We start from the raw sequence: 16,143 nt of genomic DNA on the forward strand, positions 1-16,143 counted from the left end.
GTGCAAGCATGATTCAGCAATCATAGCACTTCCAACTATAAAATTACCTTTAGGCCATAAAGTTCAAGCAAGCACTTCATTTGCAGGTCCTCGCCTCTACTTGAAGGCAACTCTGGGTTCATTATGATGTGTAAAGTCAGATTTGATAAAGAACACCTAAATTAGCTGGAAACATAACAAAATTTTGTTTGTAGAGATACATAGCTAACCATTTCCATTAACAGAATAAAAGAAAACCTGTTGTGCACATCAGGCATAGAAGTTCTCTTATTTCTATTACCAATTAGGCATACAAATGCACCAGAAGTTGCAAGAGAAGAGAGACTTATAAATTGAACAGAAAAGGAAGATAACTATGGAATATAAATAGTTTATTCCTTCTTAAATGAAATTAATGCATGGAAAATATCCTGTAGAAATCCCAGCCAGAGAAATAAAATGAAGCTTGAGAGTACACCAAAATATGCTATTCTGTCAAGCTATATACATCAACACCAGTGCAGAAATTATAATATATTTCATAACATCTAGAATACTCATTCATTAGCAATGTTAAACCATAAGAGTGCTAATGCAGTATTGCAGTACAGATACCGCCAATATAGGTTGGGGCCAACCAATTCTGGATCCAACTCAGATCTGCTTGGTAATAATCAGTCCAAACTGATGAGATTAAGCAATGTTTAGAGAACTGGACTAGACATAGAACTGGAAAAGGGAGAGGTTCACGGGTCAGAGGTTCAACTGTGGTCAAAACCAGAGGTTGAACCATGATGGCGTGGCATATACATATATATATTTACAGGTCATATAAATACTATATAATATATTTCACAAATATTTTTACACTTGCATGCGGTAAATAAATGGCTTGTTTTTAAGTTTGTAAAATAAATGACCAGGATTCAAGTCTCTTAACCCACATTTTCTTCAAAGTACGTGTATATTAAAGCAATAAATACATTCAAGAGGCACAAGTAAATGCAAACAAAGAGATAGATTATAGTAACAAGAGGTCTTGGGTTGAAGTCATGTTGATAACATTTTGAAGTTTCTATTCATCTTATGACCCAGACAGTTTCATAATACCAGGACCAGTTCACCGGTTTTCCGGTTAAACCAGCCAGTCAGCCGGTTTTGGTCGGCTTTTCATGAATTACGGTTTCCAATGTATGAGCGAACTGGCCAAAGGGCTGGGTCACAGTTTAACCGGTTTAACTGGCCAGTCTGGTCCAGTTTTCTAAACAATGAGATTAAGTTTCCACTTGGAACCTGATGAAGGAAGATTTGGCCCGACCTCTTGACCACCCAACACGTGGAAGAAACCGAGGGTGACCTGGCAGAAGCAACAGCTCGGCACGGCAGTACGCTCAAGGCGCGAGCTCCGAGAGGAGGAACCAACGGTCCGAGCTCCCCAAAAGGAGCCCAGACTCTCCCTTTGACCCCGAGCCTTACGAGGAGCACAGAGGGCAACAACCCGAACTGGCCCACCCCAGGGCAGCTCGGGCCACACTTCTATCCGAACTCAAGACTTCACCTCGCACACCACTCCAACACTTTGTCTCCAGGCCACCAAACTGAACAACTGTACCTGACACCAAAGGAGTCCGTATCCTGAGGCGGCGCACCTGACTGACTTAGGATCTGACGCTTGACAGCCGCACTTCAACGGCCACCTGCCACCGCCACCTCCAGTCAAAGAGACAGCTCCGACAAAGAGAGCAGTGGCGGTTGTCTGCCCCACAGAGGTGATGACACCCGAACTGGCAGAAGTGCAGAGGTAATGATACCCGACCTGACAGGAGCTTGGGAGTGAGTGCGCAAAGTGGTTATAAAAGGCCCTCTTCCCCTAAGAAGGAAGGTACGTGATAACTTTGCGCCATCTGGTTTCTTATCTTGCCTTTGAGAGAATACTAACTAGAGCTTCGGAGCACTCTCACCGGGTTCCTCCCCGGAGACTACTCGCTTTCTCCCCTGTTTCAGGCACCTTTTGCTCTATTCAGAGGCAAGATCGTTGACAGCTAGGACCGACCGGATTGCGCTCCATCAGAACCTTTTTCTGTAAAACTCATTGTAGCTTCTCCAATAATTGACCCAATAGCTTAAGCAGTTGGGATCATTTGATCAAGCATTATAGCATAAGAAACCTCCTTTATTTGTAGAAGCACATTAAAAGATAGCTTCCTTTTCCTACATGATCTCCATGTGTATCATTTATATTGCTGGCCAATTGTCCTTTAGTTTACATTATTTTCTTAATTTGTAGACATAAGATGAAAAAATATGAATTTACAATTTGACTTATATCAAAGAGAAACACCATAAGGTGTGATCCTGGATAAGTTAAATAATCTTCCAAGATACTTTCTTTGTTGTAGGCATTGGCAAATTAAATACTCTACCAATGAAGCCATTGGAAATTTAAACTTAGAAGTAAAAACTTGAGAAGGAAGTCTTATTATAATGGCCTAAATCTGGGAAAAACTCTTCAATATCGAAACATTGTTGTGGAGGGAGATTCTAAAGTGGTCGTGGGCTGGTTGAGAAACAACTATCAAGGAACATGGTCTCACAGATCCACTTTCTGTGGATCGCCAGTTCAGAGTTCTTTAAAGGAATATCTATAAGCAACCTTCACAGGAATGTGGTCAATTTCTTATTCTCCTCCCCAAGTCCTTTGGCCACCCCACAAGGCTTAAGCCCTAGAGTGGATGGGGTGCTGACTGACTCTAAGCATTGATGGAAGTGCCGTAGGAAACCTGGGTAAAACTGGAATTGGAGGAGTGGTTAGAAGTTCTGATAACATTTGTTGGGCTTTTAGTGGTCCGACTGGAATTGTAGACCCTACTTAGGCAGAGTTAATGGCTAATCTCATTGGCATCCACATAGCAAAAGATTTGGGCATCTTGAAATTTGTTACAGAATAGGAAGTAAATACTAGGGAGATATGATGTTACAGAATAGGTAGTAAATACTAGGAAGATATGATTTACCTTGATTGTAGGACTGATTTGTAGGAATTTAATTAGTCTTCTTTCCTAACATAGAATTTGTAACTTGTAAATATACATACAAGATTGATGAATACATATAACAAATTCTTCTTCTTCCTCTGTTTACTATTGTTTTACATGGTATCAGAGTATCTAGTCTCTGCCTGCCCTTTCGTTTTTTTTCCTAAGTAAACAGTAGGTAGAGGAAAATTTTTGGGTGTTTCGGGTCACCTCCTTGGAGCAGTTTTTTCTTTTACTCTCACCGCCCATCCAGGAGGAAGCGTCGCCCGCCGATCGGAGGTTCTGCAAAGTCCAGTAGTCAGCAGCCCTATGCGTGTGTCTCACGCGTCGCCTGAAGATTTTGCCACAGTCACACGTGCCGGCGCGTGGAGGCGCATATGTCGCCGGAAAAATTTTCGGTCGTCTTGTCCTGTATAGCACATGTTTGTGCTTTGTTACGTGCATATCCATTCCGATGTTTTCAACAGGTGTGCTCCGTTGATTTTCGATGTTCAAAATATTCTGTTTATTTGAATTTTGAGATTATGGCAGACAAGAAATCAGTAGTTATGTCGGATGTTGTTCCAGTGATGTCAAAAATAACTGAGCAAAAGCTTAATGGCTCTAATTATCTGGATTGGAGTAAAACTGTTCAACTATATTTGTTGAGTATTGCTATGGATAACCATTTGACTGATGACCCTCCTAATGATGACTCGAGAAAGTCTTGGTTGAGGGAGGATGCTCGTTTGTTCTTGCAGATACGCAACTCCATTGAAAGTGAGGCGGTTGGTTTAGTCACTCACTGTGGATTTGTTAAGGAATTAATGAACTATCTAGAGTTCTTGTACTCCGGAAAGGGAAATATTTCCCGCATTTATGATGTGTGCAAAGCCTTTTACAGGGCGGACAAAGGCGATAGATCTCTTACAAGCTATTTCATGGATTTCAAGAAAACATATGAAGAACTTAATATGTTGCTTCCATTTAGTACTGATGTGACTGTTCAACAAGCTCAACGAGAAAAGATGGCTGTTATGAGTTTTTTAGCTGGCCTACCTTCTGAATTTGAGACTGCTAAATCTCAGATTCTTTCCAGTTCAGAGATCTCTTCTCTACAAGATGCTTTCAGTAGGGTCCTTCGTACAAAAAGTTCTCCACCTGTTCAGCCTAGTAGTGCCCTTGTCAGCCACAATAATACATCTGAATCAGGGAGACAACAATACAGGAGTGGTAGTGGTAGAGGATCCAGCAATTATGACAGGTCAAGTAACTATGACAAGAACACTAATACTCATGGACAGAAGTCAGGAGAAATAGTGTGTCATTACTATCATAAGCCAAGACATATGAAGCGGGATTGCAGGAAGTTGCAGAATAAGAAAACTCAGTCTGCCCATATTGCATCCACCACGGATACTTCTGAGAAGTCTGTTATGATATATATGCCAGATTTGCTCAGTACCAAGAATCATTGAAACCTCAATCTACTCCTGTTACTGCCATCGTCGAGTCAGGTAAACCCAATACATGTCTTGTTTCCTCCTCTTCAAAATGGGTCATTGATTCTGGAGCTACAGATCATATGACAGGTAATTCAAGTTTGTTTTCTACCTTTTAGTCACATAAATCTACCTCTCCTGTTACTTTAGCAAATGGGTCAACATCTTGTGTTATTGGGTCTGGCACAATTAGTCCAACACCATCACTTCCTTTGTCATCTGTTATTAGTTTACCTCAGTTATCATTTAATTTAATTTAACTTCTATTAACAAACTCACTCGTACCCTTAATTGTTGTGTCTCATTTTTTCTTGATTATTGTTTATTTCAGGATCTTACGACGAAGAAGATTATTGGTAAGGGACATGAGTCTGGAGGTCTCCACATCCTTGATACACAAGTTCCAAGATCCATAGCATGTTCTGGAGTTGTAACCCCTTTTGAAGCACATTGTCGTCATTAAATTGTGAGTCTTGTCAATATGCTAAACACCATCATCTTAGTTCGAGTCCTAGAGTCAATAAACGAGCTAGTGCTCCTTTTGAGTTAGCCCGTTCATATGTTTGGGGTCCGTGTCCAGTTGAGTCCAAAACTGGGTTTAAGTATTTTGTTACTTTTGTTGATGATTACTCTCGTATAATGAAAAATCGTTCTGAGGTGTTTTCTCATTTTTCTGCTTTCTATGCTGAGGTTAAAACTCAATTAATGTTTTTGTACAAATATTGAGAAGTGATAATGCTAAGGAGTACTTGTGGCATTCTTCATCAAACTTCTTGTGTAGATACACCATCTCAAAATGGGGTTGCTAAACGGAAAAATATACACCTTCTTGAAATTGCAAGAGCTTTGTTATTTCAAATGAAGGTTCCTAAACCTTTCTGGGCTGATGCAATTTCCACAACATGTTTTTTGATTAACCGTATGTCTTCGTCTATCCTTCAGGGTAAGACTCCTTATCATGTTCTGTTTCCAAAGAAAACACTGTTTCCTATTGAGCCTAGGGTATTTGGGTGTATATGCTTTGTTCAGGATGTTCGTCCTCAGGTTACCAAACTAGATCCAAAATCTTTGAAGTATGTTTTTCTTGGGTATTCTCGTGTTCAAAAAGGATATAGATGTTATTGTCCTACTCTTCACAGATATCTTGTGTCAGCTGATGTTAATTTTCTAGAAGATACACTTTTCTTTCCATCTACTCCTCATTCAAGTCAGGGGGAGGATGATGATTTGTTAATCTATATTCTCACATCATCTGTTTCACATCCTATTGAATCTGCTCTTGCCAGACCTAAGCCACCTACAATACAAGTTTATTCTCGGCGACCAACCCCTTTGGATCCATGTCCTGCACCAGCTCCTTCGTCGGCAGATCCAGTCTCAACTGATCCTATTCCTTCGTCATCAGAACCAGTCTCTAATGATGATCTTCCTATGCTCTTCGTAAAGGTAAGCGTAAGTGTACTTATTCAGTATCTTCATTTGTGTCTTATAATCATTTGTCGTTCTCTTCTTGATCTTTTATTGCATCTCTTGATTCTATCTCTGTTCCTAAGACTGTTAAAGAAGCCCTTTCTCACATTGGATGGCGTAATGCTATGATTGAGGAGATGAATGCTTGAGAGGACAATGGTACTTGGACCTTGGTAAATTTACCTACAAATAAGAAGGCTATTGGGTGTAAATGAGTGTTTACAGTTAAAGTCAATCCCGATGGGTCCACTGCCCAATTGAAAACCTGTCTTGTTGCTAAAGGATATGCTCAGACTTATGGAGTGGATTATTCTAATACCTTTTCTCCTGTTGCTAAACTTACTTTTGTCAGGTTGTTTATTTCTATGGCAACTACTTATAAATGGCCCCTTCATCAGTTAGACATCAAGAATGCTTTTCTTCATGGGGATCTTCAGGAGGAAGTTTATATGGAGCAACCGCTTGGCTTTGTTGCTCAGGGGGAGTACGGAAAAGTTTGCTATCTTCATAAGTCTCTATACGGGTTGAAGCAGAGTCCTCGCGCTTGGTTTGGAAAGTTTAGTCAGGCAGTCGAGAATTTTGGTATGAAGAAAAGTAAGTCTGATCATTCTGTTTTCTTCAAGCACTCTGCTACTGGCATCATTTTGTTAGTTGTGTATGTGGATGATATTGTCATTACTGGGAGTAATACTACATGGATTTCATCCCTTAAATCCTTTCTCCACACTCGGTTTCATACCAAAGATTTGGGAATGTTGAAATACTTCTTGGGTGTTGAGGTAACAAGAAGCAAGAAGGGAATATTCTTATCTCAAAGGAAATATGTACTCGACTTGCTGTCTGAGACAGGAAAGTTGGGAGCTAAGCCATGTAGCACTCCAATGGTTCCTAACTTGCAGCTCACAAAAGATGGTGAATTATTTGAAGATCCTGAGAGATATAGAAGATTGGTTGGAAAGTTGAATTATCTTACTGTAATTCGCCCAGATATTGCATATTCAGTTAGTGTGGTGAGTCAGTACATGTCCTCTCCAACAGTTAATCACTGGACATCTGTAAAACAAATTTTGTGCTACTTAAAAGGAGCACCTGAGCGAGGAATTTTGTATGGCAATCATGGTCATACTAGAATTGAATGTTTTTCAGATGCTAATTGGGCAGGATCCAAGGAAGATCGAAGGTCTACTTCAGGCTATTGTGTATTTGTTGGAGGGAATCTAGTTTCATGGAAAATCAAGAAGCAGAATGTTGTCTCACGTTCGAGTGCAAAATCGGAATATAGAGCTATGGCCAAGTCTGTGTGTGAAATAATGTGGATATATCAGGTTCTGACTGAAGTAGGTCTTAAAACTTCAATACCAGCCAAGTTATGGTGTGATAACCAAGCTGCTCTTCACATTGCATCTAATCTTGTTTTTCATGAACGAACTAAGCATATCGAGATTGATTGCCATTTCGTTTGTGAAAAGATTCAGCAAGGTTTGATTTCCACAGGTTATGTGAAAACAGGAGAATAACTGGGAGATATCTTCACAAAGGCTCTTAATGGGGCCCGGGTTGATTATCTTTCTAACAAGCTGGGCATGATTAATATCTATGCTCCAGCTTGAGGGGGAGTGTTACAGAATAGGAAGTAAATACTAGGGAGATATGATGTTACAGAATAGGAAGTAAATACTAGGGAGATATGATTTACCTTGACTGTAGGATTGGTTTGTAGGAATTTAATTAGTCTTCTTTCCTAACATAGAATTTGTAACTTGTATATATACATACGAGATTGATGCATACATATAACAAATTCATCTTCTTCCTCTGTTTACTCTTGTTTTACAAAATTAACCATCAAAGGAGACTCTACAAATACCATCAAGTGGCTAAGAGAGAAGGAGAGTGGTCCTTGGAGACTAGCTCACTACTTGACTGAGGCATGAAATATTCTGAACTCAAAGGATGTATACTTATGCTGGATTCCTAGGGAATTAAATGTATTAGCGAATGGCCTAGCTAAATCTAGTGCACACTTGGGCTATTTGTATAACAGATCCCTGCCTGCACAGGATTGTTGGCCTTCTTGTCTTTTTTTTTTCCTGATGTACATCTTCTCATGAACTCCCCCTTTTTCTTGAACGGAAGTTGTCTTTTCTCAAAAAAAAAAAAAAAAGAAAAAAAAAAAGAAAGAGTCCAAGTGTATTGGATGGAGGTTCCAACAAAGCCTTTTGTATAAATTTTCTTAATCAATTGGGATACATGTCATCACTTTATGCTGTAACTATTGTACACTTTGTCTATATTATAATAAATTTGATTGTTATTGATCTAAAAAAAGAGCAAATAAAATCCAATTCATCTATCCTATTCATATATAAGTAAAGGTGCAAGCTTAAGGATCTTAGCAGGACTGGATGAACTGTAACCTTCAAGCTCAGTTAAACGGTGCTGAATATAGTTTTCCAAACGACTTTCCCATGATTCTCTTAACCCCAAACTCGACACACAATTTGGTTGTTGCTTCACCAGTGCATCTTCAAACTCTGTTATTAAATGTCCTTCCTCCAAAACTCTATGTACATTCTGCATCATAAGGTTTTGCACAAATTTCAAATTTAAAGTCAAATATGTTGATATGCTAAACCAGAAATTACAAAAAAAAAAAAAATCATGAAAATTACAAGATATGTGATGTCATAACCAATTAACCAATCAAGTAGACACAGAAAAGAAGATTATACAATCAATCAACAGTGCATATTGGCTGTGTAATAAAGATTTCTTGTTTTCTTTTTATAACTTTGTTACTTCAGATGGGAAAAAATGTTAGAGATTCCTTTTTTTTTATGAGTATTCAAAATATGAAATACCATGACTTGAAAATATGAGGAGGTATACATGCCCAAGCATCTAAACAACCTACCTATCTTTATAGTTTTTAGTGAAACCTGCAAACAAGAAATAGTTAAATCCAGAATCACATAAAAATAGGGATGCAAACTGATCAAATCAAATTGGATATACCTAGATCCAATTTTGATTTGCTAATGTTCAAATCAGACTCAGATCAGATTTGGACATTGAATACTATTAATAAATTAAACTAAAAATTATTGGAATACTAGATACTATTAATATAGAAAATTAAAAATGAATTTGATCTTGTATATCATGAATAAAATGGCTTGAAAATAACTTTTATCAGACTTGAACATATAACTCTTTAACAAAGATACAACATTCAAACCAACGTTTTAAAAAACAACTCAGAAACGGAACCGTTCTGAAAACCAGTTTCTAGGTCAATGGTCCAACCATCCGGTTCGAACAGACGGCCCATTCTAACAAACAAAAAATAAAAAAAAAGGAGTCAAAACTGTTGAATGGGTCAACGGTTCAGCTGCCCAGGCCAATGGGTTGTTGACTTTTTCAACAGTTTTTGGCCAAAGCCGGGCTTGGGGTAAAACGGAACCGGTTGCCTGGACGGTTCCCAGGCTGAACAGTCCGATCATCCAAGTCAACGGCTGTTCAAAAACCTTGATTCAGACCTTCAAAGCTTTACTAATAGATACAAAGCAAGGAATAAATAGAACCTTTTCTGGTCCATGCTGTAAATATTGGGTGGGGAATCTCATAAAGGGTTCAAGGGGTTTGTAATGAGCTGTACATAATTTCTCCTATTGGGTGGGGAATCTCATGCCTAGGAAGAGGCACGAGATGTTACCTCCCCCAATGACTGAATCATAAACACTAAACATGCCCAAACCTTAGATACAAATTACAAAGTAGCCCAAAACAGATCACCCCTTGACACCCCTTGCTTGGCCAGAGAATCAGCCATTATATTTGCTGATCTGCTAACCCACCAGAACCTAACAGTTATATTTCTTGCCATCCATTTAACTTTCTTTAACAGATCCCTGTAGCCCCAACAAACTGTGTCTGGGCTATTCAGCCAGCCCACTACTACCTTGGAATCTCCTTATACTAACAAATTGTTCACTCCTAATTGACTAGCCATTTGTATACCTTGTAGCGCTGCTAGTAGCTCTGCCCTTACAGAGTCACCTTCACCCACTAGTCCTGAGAAAAGAGACAACATATTGCTGTCTTTATCTCTCAGAATTCCTCCAATTCCGGATGGCCCTGGGTTACCTTGGCAGCTGCCATTAAAGTTCAATTTTACCACTCCACCCGGTGGGGGTTTCCATTCAACTTGTAATTTCTTCTTAGTGGAGACTATAGAAGCCATTGTTTCCCAATTTCTCCTTAAGTCACCAAAGGAGAAATCTGCCAACAATTGTGAAGATTTCAGCCATGAAGTTGTCTTTGTCAATATACATTCCTTGACTTCAGCAAGACTTCTTTCATTTTCTTGAAATATTCTAGCATTTCTCTCCTCCCATAAAATCCACAAGGCAACGGCTCTGATACATTTCCACATTATCTTCCCCCTTTTTATCAATCTCCCAAGAGCATCTAGAGTGAACAGCAGCTTTACTTCAGAGGGCAAGTTCCACCTGCACCCAAATAAAGAAACAACCCAGTTCCATATATTGGCAGCAAAAGAGCACGATATCAGCAAATGGTTACAGTTCTCACCCTTCACTTTGCACATAAAGCACCAACTTGGGGACAAACACAAAAAATGTTTCTTCTTTTGCAAGTTTTCCACAATATTGATCTTACCATAATAGGCTTCCCAACAGAACACTGCCACTTTGGGGGGTATTGGCCTTGACCAAACCTCTTTAACAGGGAAGATCTAAGGGGAAGGGTTAGAGCAAAGGGCTTTAAAGAAAGATGCACAAGCAAAAGAGCCAACCAGGTTTAGAGCCCAGACTCTTTTGTTCGGGTTAGTGGGGTCCAGGCACACCAAATCTAGAAGCAACAACAGCTCTGAGACACAATGAAATTCTTCATCCCTTAACCCTCTCCGAAACCCAAAATCCTAATTTAAAGCCAAAGGGCAAACCGGGGGGGGAAGGAACCAAGAAATGGGTTTCTTTTTAAAGAGGGAGATGGAATAGAGAGAAGGGAAACGATCTTTTAGGGGTTGAGTGCTCACCCAAGTATCTTCCCAAAAAAGAATAGAGTTTCCAGAAAAAGCATCGTGCCTTACAAACCTGAGGAATTCTTTCTTTAATAAAATTTATGTTACTCATCCAAAAAAAACTTTACTAATAGATAAATATTAGCTTTTTTTGTAGATATAATCACAAATATAAATGTTTAAATATTATTTAATTGGATTGGATTGGAGTAGATTCATACTTGATCCAATTGAACTCCAAAATCTGCAAGTGCAACAAGATCAAGTGTTTGCCTATCCTGCATTCCTAGGTCCATTTGACTCTTTTACCCTAAGTTAGAATGAAGTCTTCTCTTAGATTTCCACCTCTCTGTAATGGGAAATTCTTATTTTGATTTGATGTGATAACCATGCTCCACATGTCTGTTATCAGGATCCTTATCCTCCTTGGTGCCTTGGTTTTGCCTACAATGATGTCTATTACCATCTTCAATTCTCCTTTGATCCACGCATTGCTCAGCTTCTTTTCATTTGTTATCAATACTGTTTCTCTGGCTGATGTTGTTTCTGCAACACAGATGTTAGTTGTTCCTATCTTCTTTTTAATCTACTGTCCACCCTTCTTTCCCTCAATATGCAACCAATAGCCACTTTGTCCTCATCCTTCACTGATGTGCCAAAGTTGATATTATCTCCTGGTGTTATGGTGGCTTCAATTTGACTTTAGCTTTGTTCTTTTTCTTCCTTGTCTGTTGCCATTCCCTTATTTTAGTTTGTGCACTTCCAGGTATTCTAGTAAGCCCTTTTGTGCTGCCTCTTCAATCCTTGCTGGGTTGGATGTCTTTGCCCCCATATTTCTCCATATCACCTTGTTTACCATATTATTATCCCAATAATGTTCCATCCTCCTATTACCAATGTGTCCCTTTTGTTGGTCCATGGCATTTCAGGCTGATCATTAGCTATATATGCTTTACAACTGTGCACTTAAAAGAGATGGTTTACGTCCTCTATAATTCTTTTGACCCGGGGGAGTGGGGGTGGATATCATTAACCGTGTGAATCATTGTACGGAGACCATCTCTTGCTTTTCTTTCCTTTTTTTTTAGGGGGAGGGTGGTAACTTCATTTTGATTATCAAAATAAAGAGATAAACCATTGAGTATCTATATCTCACAAGAAAAGCGTAAAATAATAATCAAAGAAAATGAAAATTATGACCATCTTCTAATTCTCCAAAATTCCTTAGTTCTCATCAACAAAAATCAACCAACAACACGCATCAAATACCACGGTTTCACGTCTGAGAGACCAAAAGGTAGGGAAGATAAACAAAAACGAAGAATTAACCACATCCATCTCCACCAAAAAATTGAACAACCCATAACAGAAACAAAACCCAAGAAAAGGGCGTCAAAAGAAGTCCTACCGAATCGTCCTCGGAGAGGCGGTCGTCGCCCTTATCGTGAGGTTTACCTCCACCAGCATCCTCCACAATACCATCGGCCAAATCGTCAGCACTATAGATGGAGGAAACAGTGTCAAAAATCTCGGGAGGGAGAGGGAGATTTCTGGAGATAAGATTGAGAGCACAGATCAATGTCTTGGTCTTCTGAACTTGGTCGAGGGAGGGGTGATTCTCCAGCTGAGCCACCATGGCGGGAAAGAAGAAACGGATAGTAACTGATATTTGAGATTTCAAATATATAAAAAAAAACTAAACGGTGTTTGCCTTCTGCTTACAAACTCTTCTCACTCAATTTCTCTCAATCCGTCTCGTCCTCTTTCATTCACTTCGCAAAACCCCTCTCCTTCTCGGTTCCATATGGAAGGATAATAGTGACAATTTACGGAAACCATCCCTGCTCTTATACGAAAGGACGGAATTCAACCCATTGTTTGTATTGACTAAGATACCCTTGTACATGTTCTAATTTCTAAAGCATGAGCTGTCATGTGGTGAGATTCTAAGGACCAAAACATGCGTGAAAGGACTTTCTTCGCACAATGTACGGTTTTATGCAGAGCTGCAGACTGTTGGATTTGGATAGGCGGTCCCACCATCTTATATAACACTAGCGGAGCTCCGTGCGATGCACGGAAAAATCCGGAATTTAACAATAAGATAAATGGAAATTTCACTAAATGCAGAAATTATCAGTAATTATCATAAGTTATTGTAAATTTAGTGAAACTTACTGTTAATTATATATATTTAATTTAAAGAATTTTAAATCAAAAGTTAATTAGCAATGAATCAAAGTTAAGGTAAATTTATGTTTAACCCCTCTTCTATTAATTAAATTACTCAACCGTTGACCCACGACCCGATTCACTATCCAAACTTGTTACACATGAGACCCATGCAATACATGAGTCCTCAAAGCAAAATTGAGGAAAAATAATATTTTCTCCAACCCAACCATTATTTTATTAATGGGTAACATTATTAACCTTTAATTTAATGAAAATAAATTTCAAAATTAATGCATTTGTATAACCATCTAAAGTTACTTTTCATGTTTATATAGAAAATTCCAATTTTTGCCAAGAATAACCAATTATGAATGAGCTGTAGCTTTTTTTTTGTCCAAATTAACTATTATTTATATATAATTAATTATTAATATGATATCTTTGAATTAATATAGAATAACAATTCCTAATTATTATTATTATTATATTTGAGTAATTATTAAGTTACCATGCTATTATTTTATTGAATATATAAATTTAAATTAATGTAATATTAATTTAATAACTAGTTTAAATTGTTATTAATGGGCATGAATCAGTTCAACCCCAATTAATAATTGGTTAATTAGGCTCAGTTTGGAAGGAGTACAAAAATATGTAGAATGTAAAATCATGTATTTATATATATTTGTACTGTATATATTTACATTTGTACTCTTTCCAAACGGAGCCTTAAGAACAATCAGCTTTATTCAATTAATTAATTAATTAATATAGTGAATTGTTGAAACTTCCCTAGTTCCCTTTACTTTTTGACAATTAAGGTTCAATAGCTTGCTTTAGGCTAATAATACTATTCTTTCTCAAACTTTTTGACATCGTTGCATCTACACCCCTCCATTATCTTGAGCTGATGGAAATAGCGAAATTACCAAAATTTTTAACGTTGATCACTTGAATGGTAAACTGACTTTTAAATTTTCCATTCCCTATTACATTGACTATATAATTCATAGAAGTTTTGTGTTTTTTTTTTTTTACAATTGCTACATAGTTTATTGAAATTTATATATAATAATATCCGACTCAGTTTGGGCTCAAGCTGAGCTTATTTGAGAAAGCCCAAGACTGAGCATGTCGACCTAAAATTTTGTCCAGGCTTTTTTTTTTTTTTTTATTGCGAAAAGTACAACAGCTCCACCGATACATATTTACTCATGGCTCAAAAGTGCCCGTTAAAACCTTTGATGCCAATTGATGGTGGGTAAATGTAAACCCGAATGTCCTTTCTTCTTCACCCAACATCAACCAAAAAATACACTTAGCCTGTGTTTGGTTTGAAGGAAAAGGTAGGGAAAGGAAGTAAAATGTAGGAAAATCATTATTAGATTTCCTTATGTTTCCTTTTCTTTCCCTACCTTTTCCTTCAAACCAAACATAGCGTTAGTTATTGTATTTGAATCAAAAGATTGAGTCCGTGACAGCAAACGAAGAATACTCCCTCCTGCCGTCGTGCAGGTTTCCCTCTTGCTGCCGTGCAGGTATCTCAGATCTCTTACCATGGCAGACGAAAACCTCCTGAACGGAATATCAAAACTTCTCTTACCACATCCTAATAGTCCTATCGAAGCAAAAGAAGAAGATTCTTCTGATGGAAATGCATGGCAAAGAAGCTTGGTGTTCAGAGTTTTCACAGACAAACCAGTAAAAACCATGGGGCTGAAAGAAATGATTTCAAAGGTTTGGAATGTTGCAAACTCTGCAAGCGTGGATTTCACAACAGATTCTTTTCTTGTGAAGCTCTCTAGTTCTTTTGAGAGAGACCAAATTCTCAAGAAATGACCATGGCTTTTCGAGGAAGACCTTCTTATTTTACAGAAAGTTGATCCTAACAAACAGCCATCTTCCTACAAATTTTCTCATGCAGATCTCTGGGTGCATTTGCTTGATCTTCCGGTGGCGTACCTGAATGCAAACGCCGCTTGTAATGTGGGATCGGTGTTGGGTAAACCATTTAAGCCATCCCCAGAAGATGTGAAGAAATGAGGTCAATTTGCTCGGCTCAAGATTCAGATGGATATCACTGAACCTCTACCACAAAGTATCCCATACAAATTACTAAATGGAGACGTCATTCAAGTGCAGGTTCAGTATGAAAGACTCCCAAGGTTTTGCTCTTTTTGTGCTCGTATTGGCCATGAAGTGCAAGGATGTAGAATTCAACATCGTCTCCATTCAGCCATTGATTCTTGTTCTGATGAAACAATCAAAGGGAAGCTTAAGGCGTTAGATACCACTCGAGTTACAGAAGGTATCCGCAGTCCCCAGGCTTCAAAAGCCCAAGCAAAGAAGGCCAGGGGTGGTGCCGGTGGTGCCGGAGAGACTTCACCGCATCATTCTCCGGCGAACTTTGATGGTAACGGTCATGACAATGGAAAGTCAAAGAGTCAGAGTGACTGTTGGAAGGAGGGCGGTTTTCTCTCCAATAATGCTGGTAATGATGGTGATAAATCAAGCAAGAAATCTGCCTCTCCAAACGTTTTATCTAATCATGGTAATTCAAGTTTGGAAGGTAATAACCCCTCAACATCCTCTGTGGTGCCAACTATAACTGATACGTGCATGAACATGGATTTGGAACATTTCGAGGGTCCCAGTGTATCTATACAGGTCTTAATGGAAATAAATCCTTCCAACTTCAAAACTTGACTCTTAGACCACACCTTCTCTCCATGGACTTAATACCGTCGGTTATAACCAGTCTTGCACGATGGAGATAACTTCGGACAGAAATTTAAAGAGAAAATCTGCCAGTGAAGACTCTACTGTTTTCTCTCTCATGTCCAAAAACTTGGACCATGGCAATTTGATGAAAAAGCCCGCCTTCGTCGCGAGCTTCATCAACCAAAAGATTTGATCTCTGACCCTTCGTCTGCATTGGCTGAGGTGATAGGCCAGA

General features: G+C 38.6%; 1 protein-coding gene across 2 annotated transcripts in view; it reads right to left on the reverse strand.

Moving 5' to 3' along the window:
• The window catches only part of LOC148879298 (putative ATP-dependent DNA helicase CHR12), a 33,065-nt gene extending 20,183 nt beyond the window's left edge, over positions 1–12,882 (reverse strand). Inside the window, exons 1-3 of one of the 2 annotated variants that reach the window (XM_088960798.1) lie at positions 12,418–12,882; positions 8,383–8,539; positions 48–112 (exon numbers count right to left, since the gene is read on the reverse strand). In XM_088960798.1, the coding sequence (XP_088816924.1) occupies positions 48–112; positions 8,383–8,539; positions 12,418–12,645 (450 nt within the window). In that variant the 5' untranslated portion in view covers positions 12,646–12,882. Of the gene's footprint in view, positions 1–47; positions 113–8,382; positions 8,540–12,417 lie in introns of those variants that run through there. The other variant, XM_088960799.1, reaches the window with a different exon arrangement.
• Between the last annotated feature and the right edge of the window lie 3,261 nt (positions 12,883–16,143).

Source organism: Nelumbo lutea, chromosome 1 (assembly GCF_056320005.1).
Source record: "Nelumbo lutea isolate HS-2025 chromosome 1, American lotus-T2T, whole genome shotgun sequence".
Taxonomy (NCBI): Eukaryota; Viridiplantae; Streptophyta; class Magnoliopsida; order Proteales; family Nelumbonaceae; genus Nelumbo; species Nelumbo lutea.